Source organism: Sinocyclocheilus rhinocerous, unplaced genomic scaffold (assembly GCF_001515625.1).
Source record: "Sinocyclocheilus rhinocerous isolate Xijiao unplaced genomic scaffold, SAMN03320098_v1.1 scaffold541, whole genome shotgun sequence".
NCBI lineage: Eukaryota > Metazoa > Chordata > Actinopteri > Cypriniformes > Cyprinidae > Sinocyclocheilus > Sinocyclocheilus rhinocerous.
In genome coordinates, this window is record NW_015658519.1 from 2938580 (window position 1) to 2951353 (window position 12774).

General features: G+C 36.0%; 2 protein-coding genes across 2 annotated transcripts in view; one reads left to right on the forward strand and one right to left on the reverse strand.

Moving 5' to 3' along the window:
- LOC107722540 (protein odr-4 homolog) lies at positions 1 to 6820 on the reverse strand. The gene is made up of 14 exons (XM_016530915.1): positions 6754 to 6820; positions 5949 to 6054; positions 5738 to 5875; positions 5544 to 5639; positions 5208 to 5314; positions 5070 to 5106; positions 4845 to 4982; positions 4612 to 4707; positions 4481 to 4540; positions 4258 to 4389; positions 3698 to 3785; positions 3044 to 3229; positions 2211 to 2333; positions 1 to 622 (listed from the first exon to the last, which is right to left on the reverse strand). The coding sequence occupies exons 2-14, from the start codon at positions 6045 to 6047 to the stop codon at positions 558 to 560; spliced, it is 1365 nt and encodes a 454-aa protein (XP_016386401.1). The 5' UTR covers positions 6048 to 6054; positions 6754 to 6820; the 3' UTR covers positions 1 to 557.
- An 88-nt stretch (positions 6821 to 6908) lies between these two features.
- The window catches only part of LOC107722541 (nucleoprotein TPR-like), a 28299-nt gene continuing 22433 nt past the window's right edge, over positions 6909 to 12774 (forward strand). The window contains exons 1-13 of the mRNA XM_016530916.1: positions 6909 to 7123; positions 7758 to 7862; positions 7954 to 8009; positions 8105 to 8201; positions 8979 to 9082; positions 9203 to 9367; positions 9459 to 9551; positions 9642 to 9722; positions 9806 to 9893; positions 10669 to 10809; positions 10922 to 11016; positions 11093 to 11290; positions 11382 to 11489. Of these exons, the coding sequence (XP_016386402.1) occupies positions 6973 to 7123; positions 7758 to 7862; positions 7954 to 8009; positions 8105 to 8201; positions 8979 to 9082; positions 9203 to 9367; positions 9459 to 9551; positions 9642 to 9722; positions 9806 to 9893; positions 10669 to 10809; positions 10922 to 11016; positions 11093 to 11290; positions 11382 to 11489 (1482 nt within the window). The 5' untranslated portion in view covers positions 6909 to 6972. The remainder of the gene's footprint in view (positions 7124 to 7757; positions 7863 to 7953; positions 8010 to 8104; positions 8202 to 8978; positions 9083 to 9202; positions 9368 to 9458; positions 9552 to 9641; positions 9723 to 9805; positions 9894 to 10668; positions 10810 to 10921; positions 11017 to 11092; positions 11291 to 11381; positions 11490 to 12774) is intronic.

Genomic DNA, 12774 nt, shown 5'->3' on the forward strand with positions numbered 1-12774 from the left:
TTTTTCTTTTGATCTTTTATTGAGGCTGCATGAGTGCAAACATGCCACTAGTGAGCAATCTTCAAATTAGGAGGAAAGATTCCAAGAAAAAAATCAAAACACATAATTGTAATTTACATTAAGTAACCAGTATATTATTACTCAATTAACAGGTTTGAAATATATATTTTGATGGCCAAATATATGAGAACGTCCACTAATTATTCCACTAATTTCTGCTTCAACTTTTGTGACAGTTTGTGAAGTGTTTCTCAACGAACATTTAATTTCAGAAGAAAATGAACCCATCAGTGGGGTCAGACAGTGAACGTTGGGGACATAATTCTCTAGATTGTAATTGTATAGTGTAACATTAATATTTGACTTGACCCAAATAGCTAAACCTATTGATTATAAGGGAGTCTCCATATACTCTTGCATTGTATTTTGTATATTGTATTTTATATAATCCTATAATAGTCCAAATTTAAAAATTATATTTGAAATCATATTTAACATCATACAGTATATTATACAAACATACACACTCACTCATACAAACATTTTTGCTATTTCCATTAACTGAAATACAGTAGAGATGTGGCTGTGGCAAGGAAAGCAATGGCTGCTGCTATGGCCACACCTGCGTGTTTGAGAGAGAGAGAGAAAGAAAGAGAGAGAGAGGTCATCAGTCATCAGGAGGTGGAAATGGACCAATGGAAATGTGAGAATGTCTCTAGGAATTATAGGAATCACACAAAGAAAAATATGGTCACATCAGGCCAACTAACAACCAACATGGAGTCACTCACACTGTATCATTATACAACCTATTGTTAACTACAGTCAAACCAAAATTAAACTGGTCAGAACAAATTGATAATGTCACATATCTTTGATAGAAAGGTATGTAATGAATTAGGTTGAATAGCTGTCAGCGGTTAAATTTAAGTACACAATTAGATAATACCAATTTATTTCAACCAATTACCAAGCAATGCTTAATTCGGTCGCATTAGCAATTAAAGAAAAAACACTTAAGCAAAACATGGTCATGTCAAAGTGTCTGAATCATTTTTGGTCCCAGATTTTTATTAGTTTTCCACTGTATGAAGAATTATTGGGTATAATATGTCACAGTTTACTTTATTTTACTATCCTCACTTACATAAATGAACTATAACGTCCTGTACCCACTAGTAAAAAAAAATATATACAAAATTATATCTGGTGTCTAAATAATATTTGGTTTGACTGTATATTGTTGAGTCCCATTTAATGGAGGTGGAAATGGACCAATGGAAATGTGAGAATGTCTCTAGGAATTATAGGAATCACACAAAGAAAAATATGGTCACATCAGGCCAACTAACAACCAACATGGAGTCACTCACACTGTATCATTATACAACCTATTGTTAACTACAGTCAAACCAAAATTAAACTGGTCAGAACAAATTGATAATGTCACATATCTTTGATAGAAAGGTATGTAATGAATTAGGTTGAATAGCTGTCAGCTGTTAAATTTAGGTCATCAGTCATCAGGAGGTGGAAATGGACCAATGGAAATGTGAGAATGTCTCTAGGAATTATAGGAATCACACAAAGAAAAATATGGTCACATCAGGCCAACTAACAACCAACATGGAGTCACTCACACTGTATCATTATACAACCTATTGTTAACTACAGTCAAACCAAAATTAAACTGGTCAGAACAAATTGATAATGTCACATATCTTTGATAGAAAGGTATGTAATGAATTAGGTTGAATAGCTGTCAGCGGTTAAATTTAAGTACACAATTAGATAATACCAATTTATTTCAACCAATTACCAAGCAATGCTTAATTCGGTCGCATTAGCAATTAAAGAAAAAACACTTAAGCAAAACATGGTCATGTCAAAGTGTCTGAATCATTTTTGGTCCCAGATTTTTATTAGTTTTCCACTGTATGAAGAATTATTGGGTATAATATGTCACAGTTTACTTTATTTTACTATCCTCACTTACATAAATGAACTATAACGTCCTGTACCCACTAGTAAAAAAAAATATATACAAAATTATATCTGGTGTCTAAATAATATTTGGTTTGACTGTATATTGTTGAGTCCCATTTAATGCCATGATGGAAAGAGAATGATTTATTTTATGAATAAAATTAATTGCACACAGAGAAAAAGAGAGCTATCTATTTAAAAATGAATAATTCAGAATAACTTACCAGCATAATATTGAGGGGCTTTCTGAATTTTGGGATTTTCAGCTTGGATTTCTGAGATGACATGCTTACTGGAATCATCGTCATGGCTGTCAGTTATCTTCGACCCAGAAACAGTGGAGAATACTATAGAAAAAAAACACGCACAAACGTGTAAAAATTTAATTACTAGGTATCGCAGGCTTGTACCACTGAAGATGAAGAAATGACACAAGGAAAAAAGAAAAAAAAAAAAGAGGAAAATAATCTCCTCTTTCCAAGGTGGAGGTTGTGTTGTCAGAGACGATAATCCAAAATTCCCGGAAGGGCTTGTTATTAGAAGGGATCAGATATTCTATAGCCTGTGGCTAGTCATATTACCTCGTCCACATTTTTCCTTCTAACCATACATGGAAACCATTTGTGGGCAAACTTAAACTGGTTTCAACAAGAGGCAAGGTGTAGCTGACTATTATTTTGGAGGAGAAATGAAGCAGTGTGTGTCACAAGAGGGCTGTATGCACCCATTTTGACAAGGTTAATCCTTTGGTATTCTATAGTCACACACCTATACACATTCTTTAACCATAAAGCTCCTACAATACTTGAGTTCAGTCATCCCTGAATCCTAACGACTTTGCAAGGACTTAGTCTACATTGCACAATGCCCTAGTCACACATCTGAGGACCACTTAGAAAAGCCTAGAGGTGATACTTGTAAACGAATACAACAGTGCAATTCCATAAGTACTGACGCTTCATTATTCAAATAAGCCATGTTATAACATGAGACACACTCAAATAAAGTGAGAGAATTAATTAACCCTAAAGTCTACTACTAAAAAATGGAAACCTACATTGATTGCTCTCCAAACTAGTATCTATGTCCTCTTCTGGTGTTTCGCAGTCCAGCATCTCTTTCAGACGCTCGGCCACATCAGCTGTACTTTCGTCTGGGAACATGTAGTCACACACAGACAGGCCAGAGATGGGCATTGGTGCAAACACACGCCGAGGAAGGGCCTGCTGCCCACTGCACAATCCTAGTGGGAAAACAGTGTGGGAACTTGAATTATGAATACATTGATGAATTATGAATACATTTATTTTTGTGCTACGTACAAAAGCTGTCACTCAATGAAGACAATTGCGGCAACCTACTGCCATCTAGTGGTAAGTTTGATGTTTGCAAAAGTTTGTTGTGGGATAGCGCACCCAAAAATCGAAGATTCTGTTATCATACTCGCACTCATGTCATTCCAAACTTGAATGACTTTCTGTCTTCTGTGGAACCTAAAACTATGTTGGTAACCATTGCAAAGGATGTCAATGGGAACCAAATCTGTTTGGTTGCTAATATTCTTCAAAATATCTTCTTTTATGCACCGCATAAAGAAGAAAGACAAACACATGTGCAACGACATGAGAGTGAGTAACTGATGACAGAATTGTCATTTTTGGGTGAACCATCCCTTTTAACAGCACATGTAAGACATGATGGACTACTGCACCTTTTTGACTCCCTTCATTTATTAAAAGATCTTCCAGAAACATCTCCACTCTGGAGCAAACCGTGTTTATGATGTCTCTCTTAATGGCCTACCAGTACAAAGGAGAATTTAAATCAGTATTAATCTTCTCAAAGACAGTAAATAACAGGCAAACAGGAAAAAAAAGTCAGCTTTCTAATCATGACAAATATTGTGTGAAATAATTTTCATGCTACGGCTGGTAACCAATAAATGGCTATTATTAAAATCCTTTTGTCTAAATAAATGAATAGTAAAACAATAAAAAATGGTTTTAAATGCTACAAATGAATTCAGGCATTACAACATCATAATGTACAGTATAAAAAATGAGTATTTACTTCATTATTAGTGTTTAAAAAATGTTAAGTGAGTGTTAGATGATGACAATGGTACACTGTAATGTAAAATAGGGCAAATGAGCAAAAACAATTAAATACCCAATATTGATATATCTGATATATATAGAATATTGTCTCGTATAACAATATGGTACATTGCACATGCCTACGCATAAAGCAGTATGAGTAGGCATTAATGACCTGTGCTGCATGTCTGGCTTTGGGTTTGTTGTTGTGGATGTAGGCCCTGCAGTGAACCACCCCTCGAACCCTCATGGAGCCACTGCACACCTGAACCAGAGCACTGCTCCGCTCATCCAGCTCTGACTGTTCCTGTGACATTGATAAACCTATTAAACATTTGACAATACACATATATACGCCCCACTGATATGAAGACACCATTATAAGATAAGACACTCACATCTGAGACAAAGATCCGTGCTGGCAGTGTCTGACGAGTGGTTGTTTTTGGGCTCTTTTTCTGAAAAGAACAAACATGCGCCTCAGCTCAACTGTAGAATCAACATGACAGAGGAATGACAGAGTTTTTACCTGTCCTGATATGAGCTCAGAGTCATCTAATGCCTGTCTGCCATTTATGAGACAGTAAGCAGCCTCGATCGGTTTAGCCCACCTCCTAAGACCATCCTGGACAAGGGGGGCAAAGAAGATTAAATTCACAACCTGTCAACTTACTCTGCTTATTTCCTTTTTTCAAATCTTCATTCTATACAAACTCCTTCACAGGGAAAGCACTATCTTGTTTTCATATATACACATCTCACCTTCATGCACTTGTCTGTGTTATCAGAAGAAGATCCTGTCACAGGGATCTGCAGATCCACCTCAACAGAGCAGGCCAGCATGGGCCAGGATGATGAGATACCTGTCTGATACTTCCAGTCTGCTGGCTTGGCCGAACTCTATAAATTCAACAGTAAATAAAACACAGCTAAATACACCATTTGCCAAACTATTCCAAGCTTGAAGACAAAAAAAGTGTCTCTTACCTTTGGATCTTTTACATCAAATGTTTTGCAGACAAGTCTGTACACTTTAAGTCAAGGATCATGCAAACTTATGTGGTTATTCATATAAAGTGATAGTTTAATATGCGGGGTAAGAGCTGGAGGTAGTGTGCAGGATACTTCTTTGTTTTGAAGCAGATATGCAGGGTGACTCGATCAGTCACATCCTCCTCTGACAGTTCCCACAATCTCCCTTTAATTATGTATTTATCCATGGCAAATATAAGCTATGTAAAGAGACCAGCACAAACATAAGTGATTAAGTGATGATGGCCTACTAAATCACCTTTAATAAAACAAGCTAAAATGTGATCCAGTCAATTTCTAAATTATTGCTATAATGTATTTAATTAAACTTAATTAAATTATTGGAAAAAAAATTAATAATAAATTAAATAATTTTTATTAAATAAACATAATTAAGAAAATCAATAAACAATACATCAAGGGCCATACCCTTTTTAATGCATTTTGGGCATCTTTGGAGAGTTCAGGTGGGGTCACTAAAAACAGGCCAAGAATACAAAGACCTCCTGGTAACATGCGGGACACCTAGAATAAGGAAAGTCAAAATCCTTTACTGTACAACTAGACAGTAAAACATTTCAAAGCCACCGTGCAAGTGGTAACTAAGACATCAGGCTAATCACCTGCTTGGCATGTTCTGTGACCCACTCCACATCAATGTCATCCAGTGGGCTGACCCCTTTCGAAGCCTTCGGCTGCCCCTCACTCTCCATGTGAGGAGTCTGCACAGCCAGCACCACAAAATCTCTCTGAGGAGAGGACTGCGAAAAAAGGTTAGGAAAAATAGTTGTGTGTACTGACATTATTAAATATAAATGAGTTTAGTTTCCTTACTTGACCAGCCAGGAGTCCGGTCACACATGATCCAGGAGCTGCCTGAAGCCCACTAAGATATTCCTCCACAGCTTCATCTACAAAATAACTCCTACCCATTCTGCCTCTAAACATACAAAAGGAAAAAATAATAAAAATCCAATATTGTGCAATATTAACCTGCTTGCAACTGTAAAATAACAACCAAATAAACATGTTACACTTTCAAAACAGATGCGAAATAATGTTAAAATACTTTTATACTGCGTTTTCACTGAGAAAATAGTGACATTTGGACAGGTATTGGAGTTGTTAAGGGGATTAATTTTATTATTATTATTATTATTATAATTATCTGTGAAGTTCAAATGAGCATTTAAATCAGTGTCAGTCTTCTCAATGACAGTGAATAATAGTCCAAATTAAGTGTATTTAGTCAGCCTTTTGATCATGACAAACACTGTGTGAAATAATTTTCATATTATGGCCGATAAACAATAAATTGACAATATGCTATTTTGTCGAAATAAAACAATTACAAATAAAAGTAATTGTTTTAAATGCTAAAAGTAAATTTAGGAATCAGGCATTGTAACGAATAGAATGAAAAATTAATATAGTTATTATTAGATTTTATTTTGAGCAATCACTGCTACTACAGCTTAACGTTAGCTCCAAAATGAAGAACAGAAGCAGTTGAACGTCTCACTATAAATGAAATCAAAAAGGGTAAACTTCTTTAAACACATAGAAAATCACGGTATTTTAGGAAACAATATAACAACAGTGTTCCACAAAATATTGCAAAGAAAATCTTCAAATCTACCTTCAGATCATGCACACTTCTTCAGACAGCTGGTGAGTTCTCAGTGGACCCAATACGTGTGACATATCGTCGCATCTAATACACGCTGCTCAGTTCAAGAGACCTGATTGGACAATACGTCTGCAGGTCCGTGCTGCTTTGCGGCTTGAGTTTACATCGCTCAAATATGTCGTAAGGGCAGCTAGCTGCTAATGCTAACTGTTGCAGTGTGCCAGAGAGATGGCGGCACTTCTTCAGCAAACGCTGGAGAGAACCGAGATAAACAAACTACCGAAAGCAATTCAGAACAAGCTCGAGAAAGTTCTGTCAGAGCAGCAGACGGAAATAGACTCTCTGAAATCCCAGCACGAGCGATATAAAGCAGACTGCGGTGAGTAACGGTAGCAGGCGGGCCAGAGACTCATTCAACAGCTGTGTATCTTATGCACTAGTGTTCTGCCTTACTAGACAGCATGTTTAGGCATCATAAATGCATTTATATTGATTCAAGACTTTGAAGAACATGTTGTCTGGTTAATTATTTTGTAAAAGCTTGTTTGTTCCGCACAGATGAGCTACCAGGTTGTGTCCACTACAAAATTCTTGATAAGATAATTCTGAGAGGTAGTGGCAAACCAAAGAAAACGTTTGGCTCATGTTTGTCTGTTTTGTCGTTTTTTAACCTTGAACTTTATGTATGCAATTGGTCAGATCTCTAGATGCAGAGATAAAGTGGTGTTAAAAAGTGTGTCACACTTTAATATTTCAGATCAAACAAATTTAAATATTAGTCAAAGATAACAAGTAAACACAACATGACAGAGATAAAGAGATATAAATGATATATAGGCATATAAAGCCTTCCTTGTTAACCTATAAATCATCATTAATTCATTTTCTTACAGTTACTATTTCTCTCCAAATCAGTCTTAATCATAAATGCGTTGCCATGAATTTTCAAAGGAACTGTCGGTATGAATTGTCCCAGTAAAATATGTTACCTGTTTTTTTTTTTTAATGAACAGAGCAACAGTACTTTAATCTTGAGAAGAAGCTAGCTGAGAGTCAGGAGCAGTTCTTGTCCCAAAGTAAAGAGTATCACAGTATTAAAGAGGAGAACGGCCGTCTCGGTAAGTCCTGTGCGTTATTTTGTTTTTAATATGGGGATTGTATTGATGCGGCATTGCTGTAAAACATAAGTGTGCTTGTTCTTTCTTAAAGCTGAGGAACTTAAGAAGCTAAAAGATATAGAGGAAGAGCAGGGGACAACGCAAGAGGTAGCTATGAGTCTCTCACCTGTCATGCTTCATATGGACCTTCATACTTGAGCAGCAAAAGATGATGAAAATATCCCAATGGTTTTGCATTTCAGAGTAAGCCACCAAGAGCCAAATATGAAATCGAGGCAGAAAACAGAGAGCTCTCGCGGATGCTTGAGAAGAGATCTCAAGAAGTGGAAAACCTCAGCGGTATGAGTTATTTATGGCACTGTCGTTTGCATGAGTGATCGAGCTTGTCATTGACTTTGGAGTTTAATGGCATTAACCAAATAGGATTGTTTGCATTACTTAATTGAACAACATTTTAAGCACTTTTGGAGCACCAAAATATCAGTCCAAATAGATGTGAAATTTCACAATTCTCAATACCATAGCAAAAACTACTATGCTTTGGAACTCAGTTTTTTTTTTTTGCTTAAAAGGTTAATTACTAATATACACTATTCAGTAGTGTATTGGTCAGTAAAATATTGTTTTTAAAAGAAGAGTCTTATGTTCACCAAGGCAATTTATTTGGTTAAAAATATGCTAGAAACACAAATATTGATTTTAAAAATAAAATAGATAAATATTTCTGTATTTTAATATATTTAAAAATGATTCCTGTGTTGGCAAAGCTGAATTTAGTAGCGATTACTTCAGTCTTCAGTGTCACAGCCCCCCCATTTATTTGAAATGGAAATCTTTTTTAGAATAACTTTTGGTCAATTTAATTAACCAATTTTATTTAAAAAAAATAATCTTACTGACCCCAAACTTGGTTTAAATGTTAGTAAATAAAATGAAAACAGTGGAATGTAGCCATTAGCTATTTGTAAATGAATTAATTTTTGGTATAATCAAGTAAACAGTTAGTCAGAAACGATTTGATTGCTCATATGTGCAGCTGAGTTGGTACTTAGTTCTAAAGTACCAATGCTTTTGACATCCATAATTGCTAAAATGTATCTTATCTTCATTATACAGAGGATCTTAAACGTCTCAGTGACAAACTTGTGGAGACCAACACAATCAAGATGGAGCTCCAGCTTAAATTAGATGAACTTCAGTCATCTGAGGTTTCCATTCAGGTGAATATTGACTCCCATTTAGCTGTCATTCTCTCTCTACAATGAAATAATACATCTGATCGTTGAGTCCATACTTTGATTTGATTGTTTGAAAGGTTTGCTGTGTTTCTTTCTCATCAGTATCGTGAGAAGCGAATGGAACAAGAAAAGGAGCTCCTTCAGAACCAGAACACATGGCTGAATTCAGAGCTGAAGAGTAAGACTGATGAGCTATACACACTATCCAGAGACAAGGGCAAAGCGATCCTGGAGCTCAAGTGCTCTTTAGAGAGCAAGAAGGACGAGGTGTGAGGAATTTGAGATGATTATTTATCAGTTGAGCTATATTCTAGATTTGTTATCTGCAACAGTCTTACGTACTGTGTGTCATAATCAGGTGACCAGACTTCAGGACCAAGTGAACACACTCAAGAAAAACAATGACAACATGCAGAAGAGTACCGAGGATATGATGAACAAGCTAAAAGAGGTTCACTATCACCTTCCTGTTCTTATTTAGTTTACCATTTCACATGGAAGAGAATTTAAATTAAGGTTGTGTTTTGTCTTCTGTTTTTAGGCTAAAGACCAGCGGGTCTCCATGGAGGAAATGTATCGCAATGAGCTGAATGCTAACCTCAAACTCTGTAATTTGTACAAGGTCAGTTAATGTTGATATTTGTTGTGCAGGGTCCAATGTTAATGTATGGTATGATTAAAATCTGAATCCTATTGTGTTCACAGAATGCAGCAGCAGACTCTGAATCCAAGAACGCTGAATTGAACAGAGCTGTAGAAGAGCTCAACAAACTGTTGAAGGAGGCGATGCAAGGTTTGAAAATTAAAAACGTTTAAGTTAATCTATATATTTGTGTTATTTTGTTCATTTATTTTAGTTCATTCCTGTAGCTTAGACATCGGAGAATGGCGCTAGCAATCAAGGTCATGGGTTCAATTCCTAGGGACTTGAGTGAACTGATAATGTATACTTTGAATTCAGTGTAATTCTATCTATCTATCTATCTATCTATCTATCTATCTATCTATCATCTGACAATTTTTGTTCATTTATTTTAGTTCATTCCTGTAGCTTAGACATCGGAGAATGGCGCTAGCAATCACGGTCATGGGTTCAATTCCTAGGGACTTGAGTGAACTGATAATGTATACTTTGAATTCAGTGTAATTCTATCTATCTATCTATCTATCTCCCTCCATTTGTTATTGTATACAAGGTTATCTAATTTTGCACAAATTTCAATTTAATCTCTTCTTTTCTCATATTAAAAAATAGTTAAGATGCTAAGATTGTAACAGATTTTTCTTTTTCAACCATTACAATGGAAAAGAAAGGATGAGCACATTGCATTGTGGGATATAATATCTAGAATATTGTGTGTAGTGTATTGCATGTGCAAAATCTGTTCACAGTATGCATACTGTAGATGTAGTAGTATTGTAGTATGCTTCTCTAAACATATCTATTTTCTTGTTTTGGGTTTAGTTACAAATTTTTGAATTTTACAAATCATTACCTCACTGTGAAATGTTGTGCCAAGTTTAGATGTTATGTGGTGTTAAGTAGATATTCTGTCTCTAATCAACAGCTAATAAAGGTACAGAGAAGAAGCTGTCAGAGCTGCAGAGTGTGAGGGAGAGAGCAGAGTCTGATCTACAAGAGAAGGTCAGGCATCTGGAGAAAGAGCTGGAGAACGCCAACACACGGCTTACAGACTTTAAGCGGAGAGGTAATGAGCACAAAAAACCCTGTCTTTGTTTTAGGCTGAAGAAACTTTTCAGGGTAAATACATTGTCATCTCATTGTGCAAGACTTTATTTTTTATTTGTATACTTCAACAGGTGTTCCAGCTCTCACAGAAGAGGAGCTGACAAACCTCTCCCCAACTGCAGCTGCAGTGGCCAAGATTGTTAAGCCGGGCATGAAGCTAATGGAGGTATAAAAGATGTTTATCACAAACTAACTAATTTTGTGTGTATCATTATAAGTAACGTTCCTACATTTGCTTTCAGCTGTATAATGCCTTTGTGGAGGCGCAAGACCAACTGCACCTGGAGAAGCTGGAGAACAAGCGTGTGCACAGGGTTCTGGATGAGATAGTTTTAGAGGTGGAGACCAAAGCTCCCATCCTGAAACGCCAGAGGGAAGAATATGAAAACATGCAAAAGTCAATGAGCAGCCTTTGTGCCAAACTTGAGCAAGCTATGAAGGTTTGCACATATTTGAAGTAGATGGCAGAGGAGAAAAAAACATGATGGTGATTTGGTGTGACATTAATCTGTCTTTTCTCTTGCATATTAGGAGGTCCATCGGCTGCAGAAGGAGACAGATGAAGCCAATAAGAGAGCTTTAGGGCTAGAGAGAGATAAGCAGAGATCAGAGAGACAGCTAACAGACATGTCTGAACAGGTAAGCCACACGCTTACTGTCTGTTACAATAAACATTGAGATGTAACACTTAGGGGTTTGCAATATGTATCTACAATAATATTGGAATTGTTGTTGTGCCTTAAGAGTGCACACCTTCTCTGTGTGATGTAGCCTATTAGAATGCAAAAATTCAATATATGGGGGCAAAATGTTGTTTCTGTTTGTATATGACACAGTCAGCAATATCGCACAAGTAAGAGTGCTGTTTTCCCAAATATCAGCATGATTAGAAATAGGGCTGTGCAATTAATCGAAATTCAGTTTCGATTTCGATTTCGGCCTCCAACGATTATGAAAATACAGTAATCAAGATAAAACGATTATTGCGCCCCATTCCGCCCCCTTTCCAGCGGTGCTCTTTCGTTCCTCCATAATCAGTAAAATCATGTAACGAGACTTTTGCAAAACGGGATGTGCTTGATTTATTTAAGTTGATTAGATTGATTTATGTTTTTAAAAGCGTGAAAGAACTTGCGCTTCCTCGGGAAGATTACTGTGGATGCGCTCAGAGACGGAACACAACACAGACATGTAAAGTCATCTTTTAGCGCCTAAACGGTCAAATACACACACAAATGTGTCAGAATGTGGCGCTTAGTGATTATTCACGTAAACCCTCATCGGTTATGTAATAAATGAAAGTAAAGAGTTAAGAATGAAAATACTTGTGTAACAGTAAATTGGATCCGTGCGGCTCTTAAAGTGACAGCGGGCTATATTCCTGCTGCCGACTGTGTGCTTAATATTAATCAAACAACAAAAGACACATTCAAAATCACTCACTGCTCTTGACTGAAGGACTTTTGTAGCTTTAATAAGAAACAAAGGAAGTTTAATTCTTACAGTGAAGACTATGCTGTTTTATTTTACATTAGGTTATTACATTTCTCTAGTAGGCTGTTAACTGAATACTTTAGACATAATACTTACTGGCATTGTATTCCTTGCCTTTTTTATTACAGTTTAATTATTTTCAATAATTTTGAGTACCTTTTTTTGTTGTTTTTTTAACTAATATTAGTTACTCTGGTATTCTGCTGTGGTATTGATAATTGTGACATTTCGCTGGTCTCTATAATGTAGATGTCATAGCAACCTTATTTACAGAAAATATATATTTGATATCACTATCTTTAATTAAATAAATCTTTCATATAAAGTTTTGGTCATATGGCCCACTAATAATCGTTTTAAATAATCTTGATTACAATATTGACCAAAATAATCATGATTATGATTTTTGTCATAATCGAGCAGCCCTAAT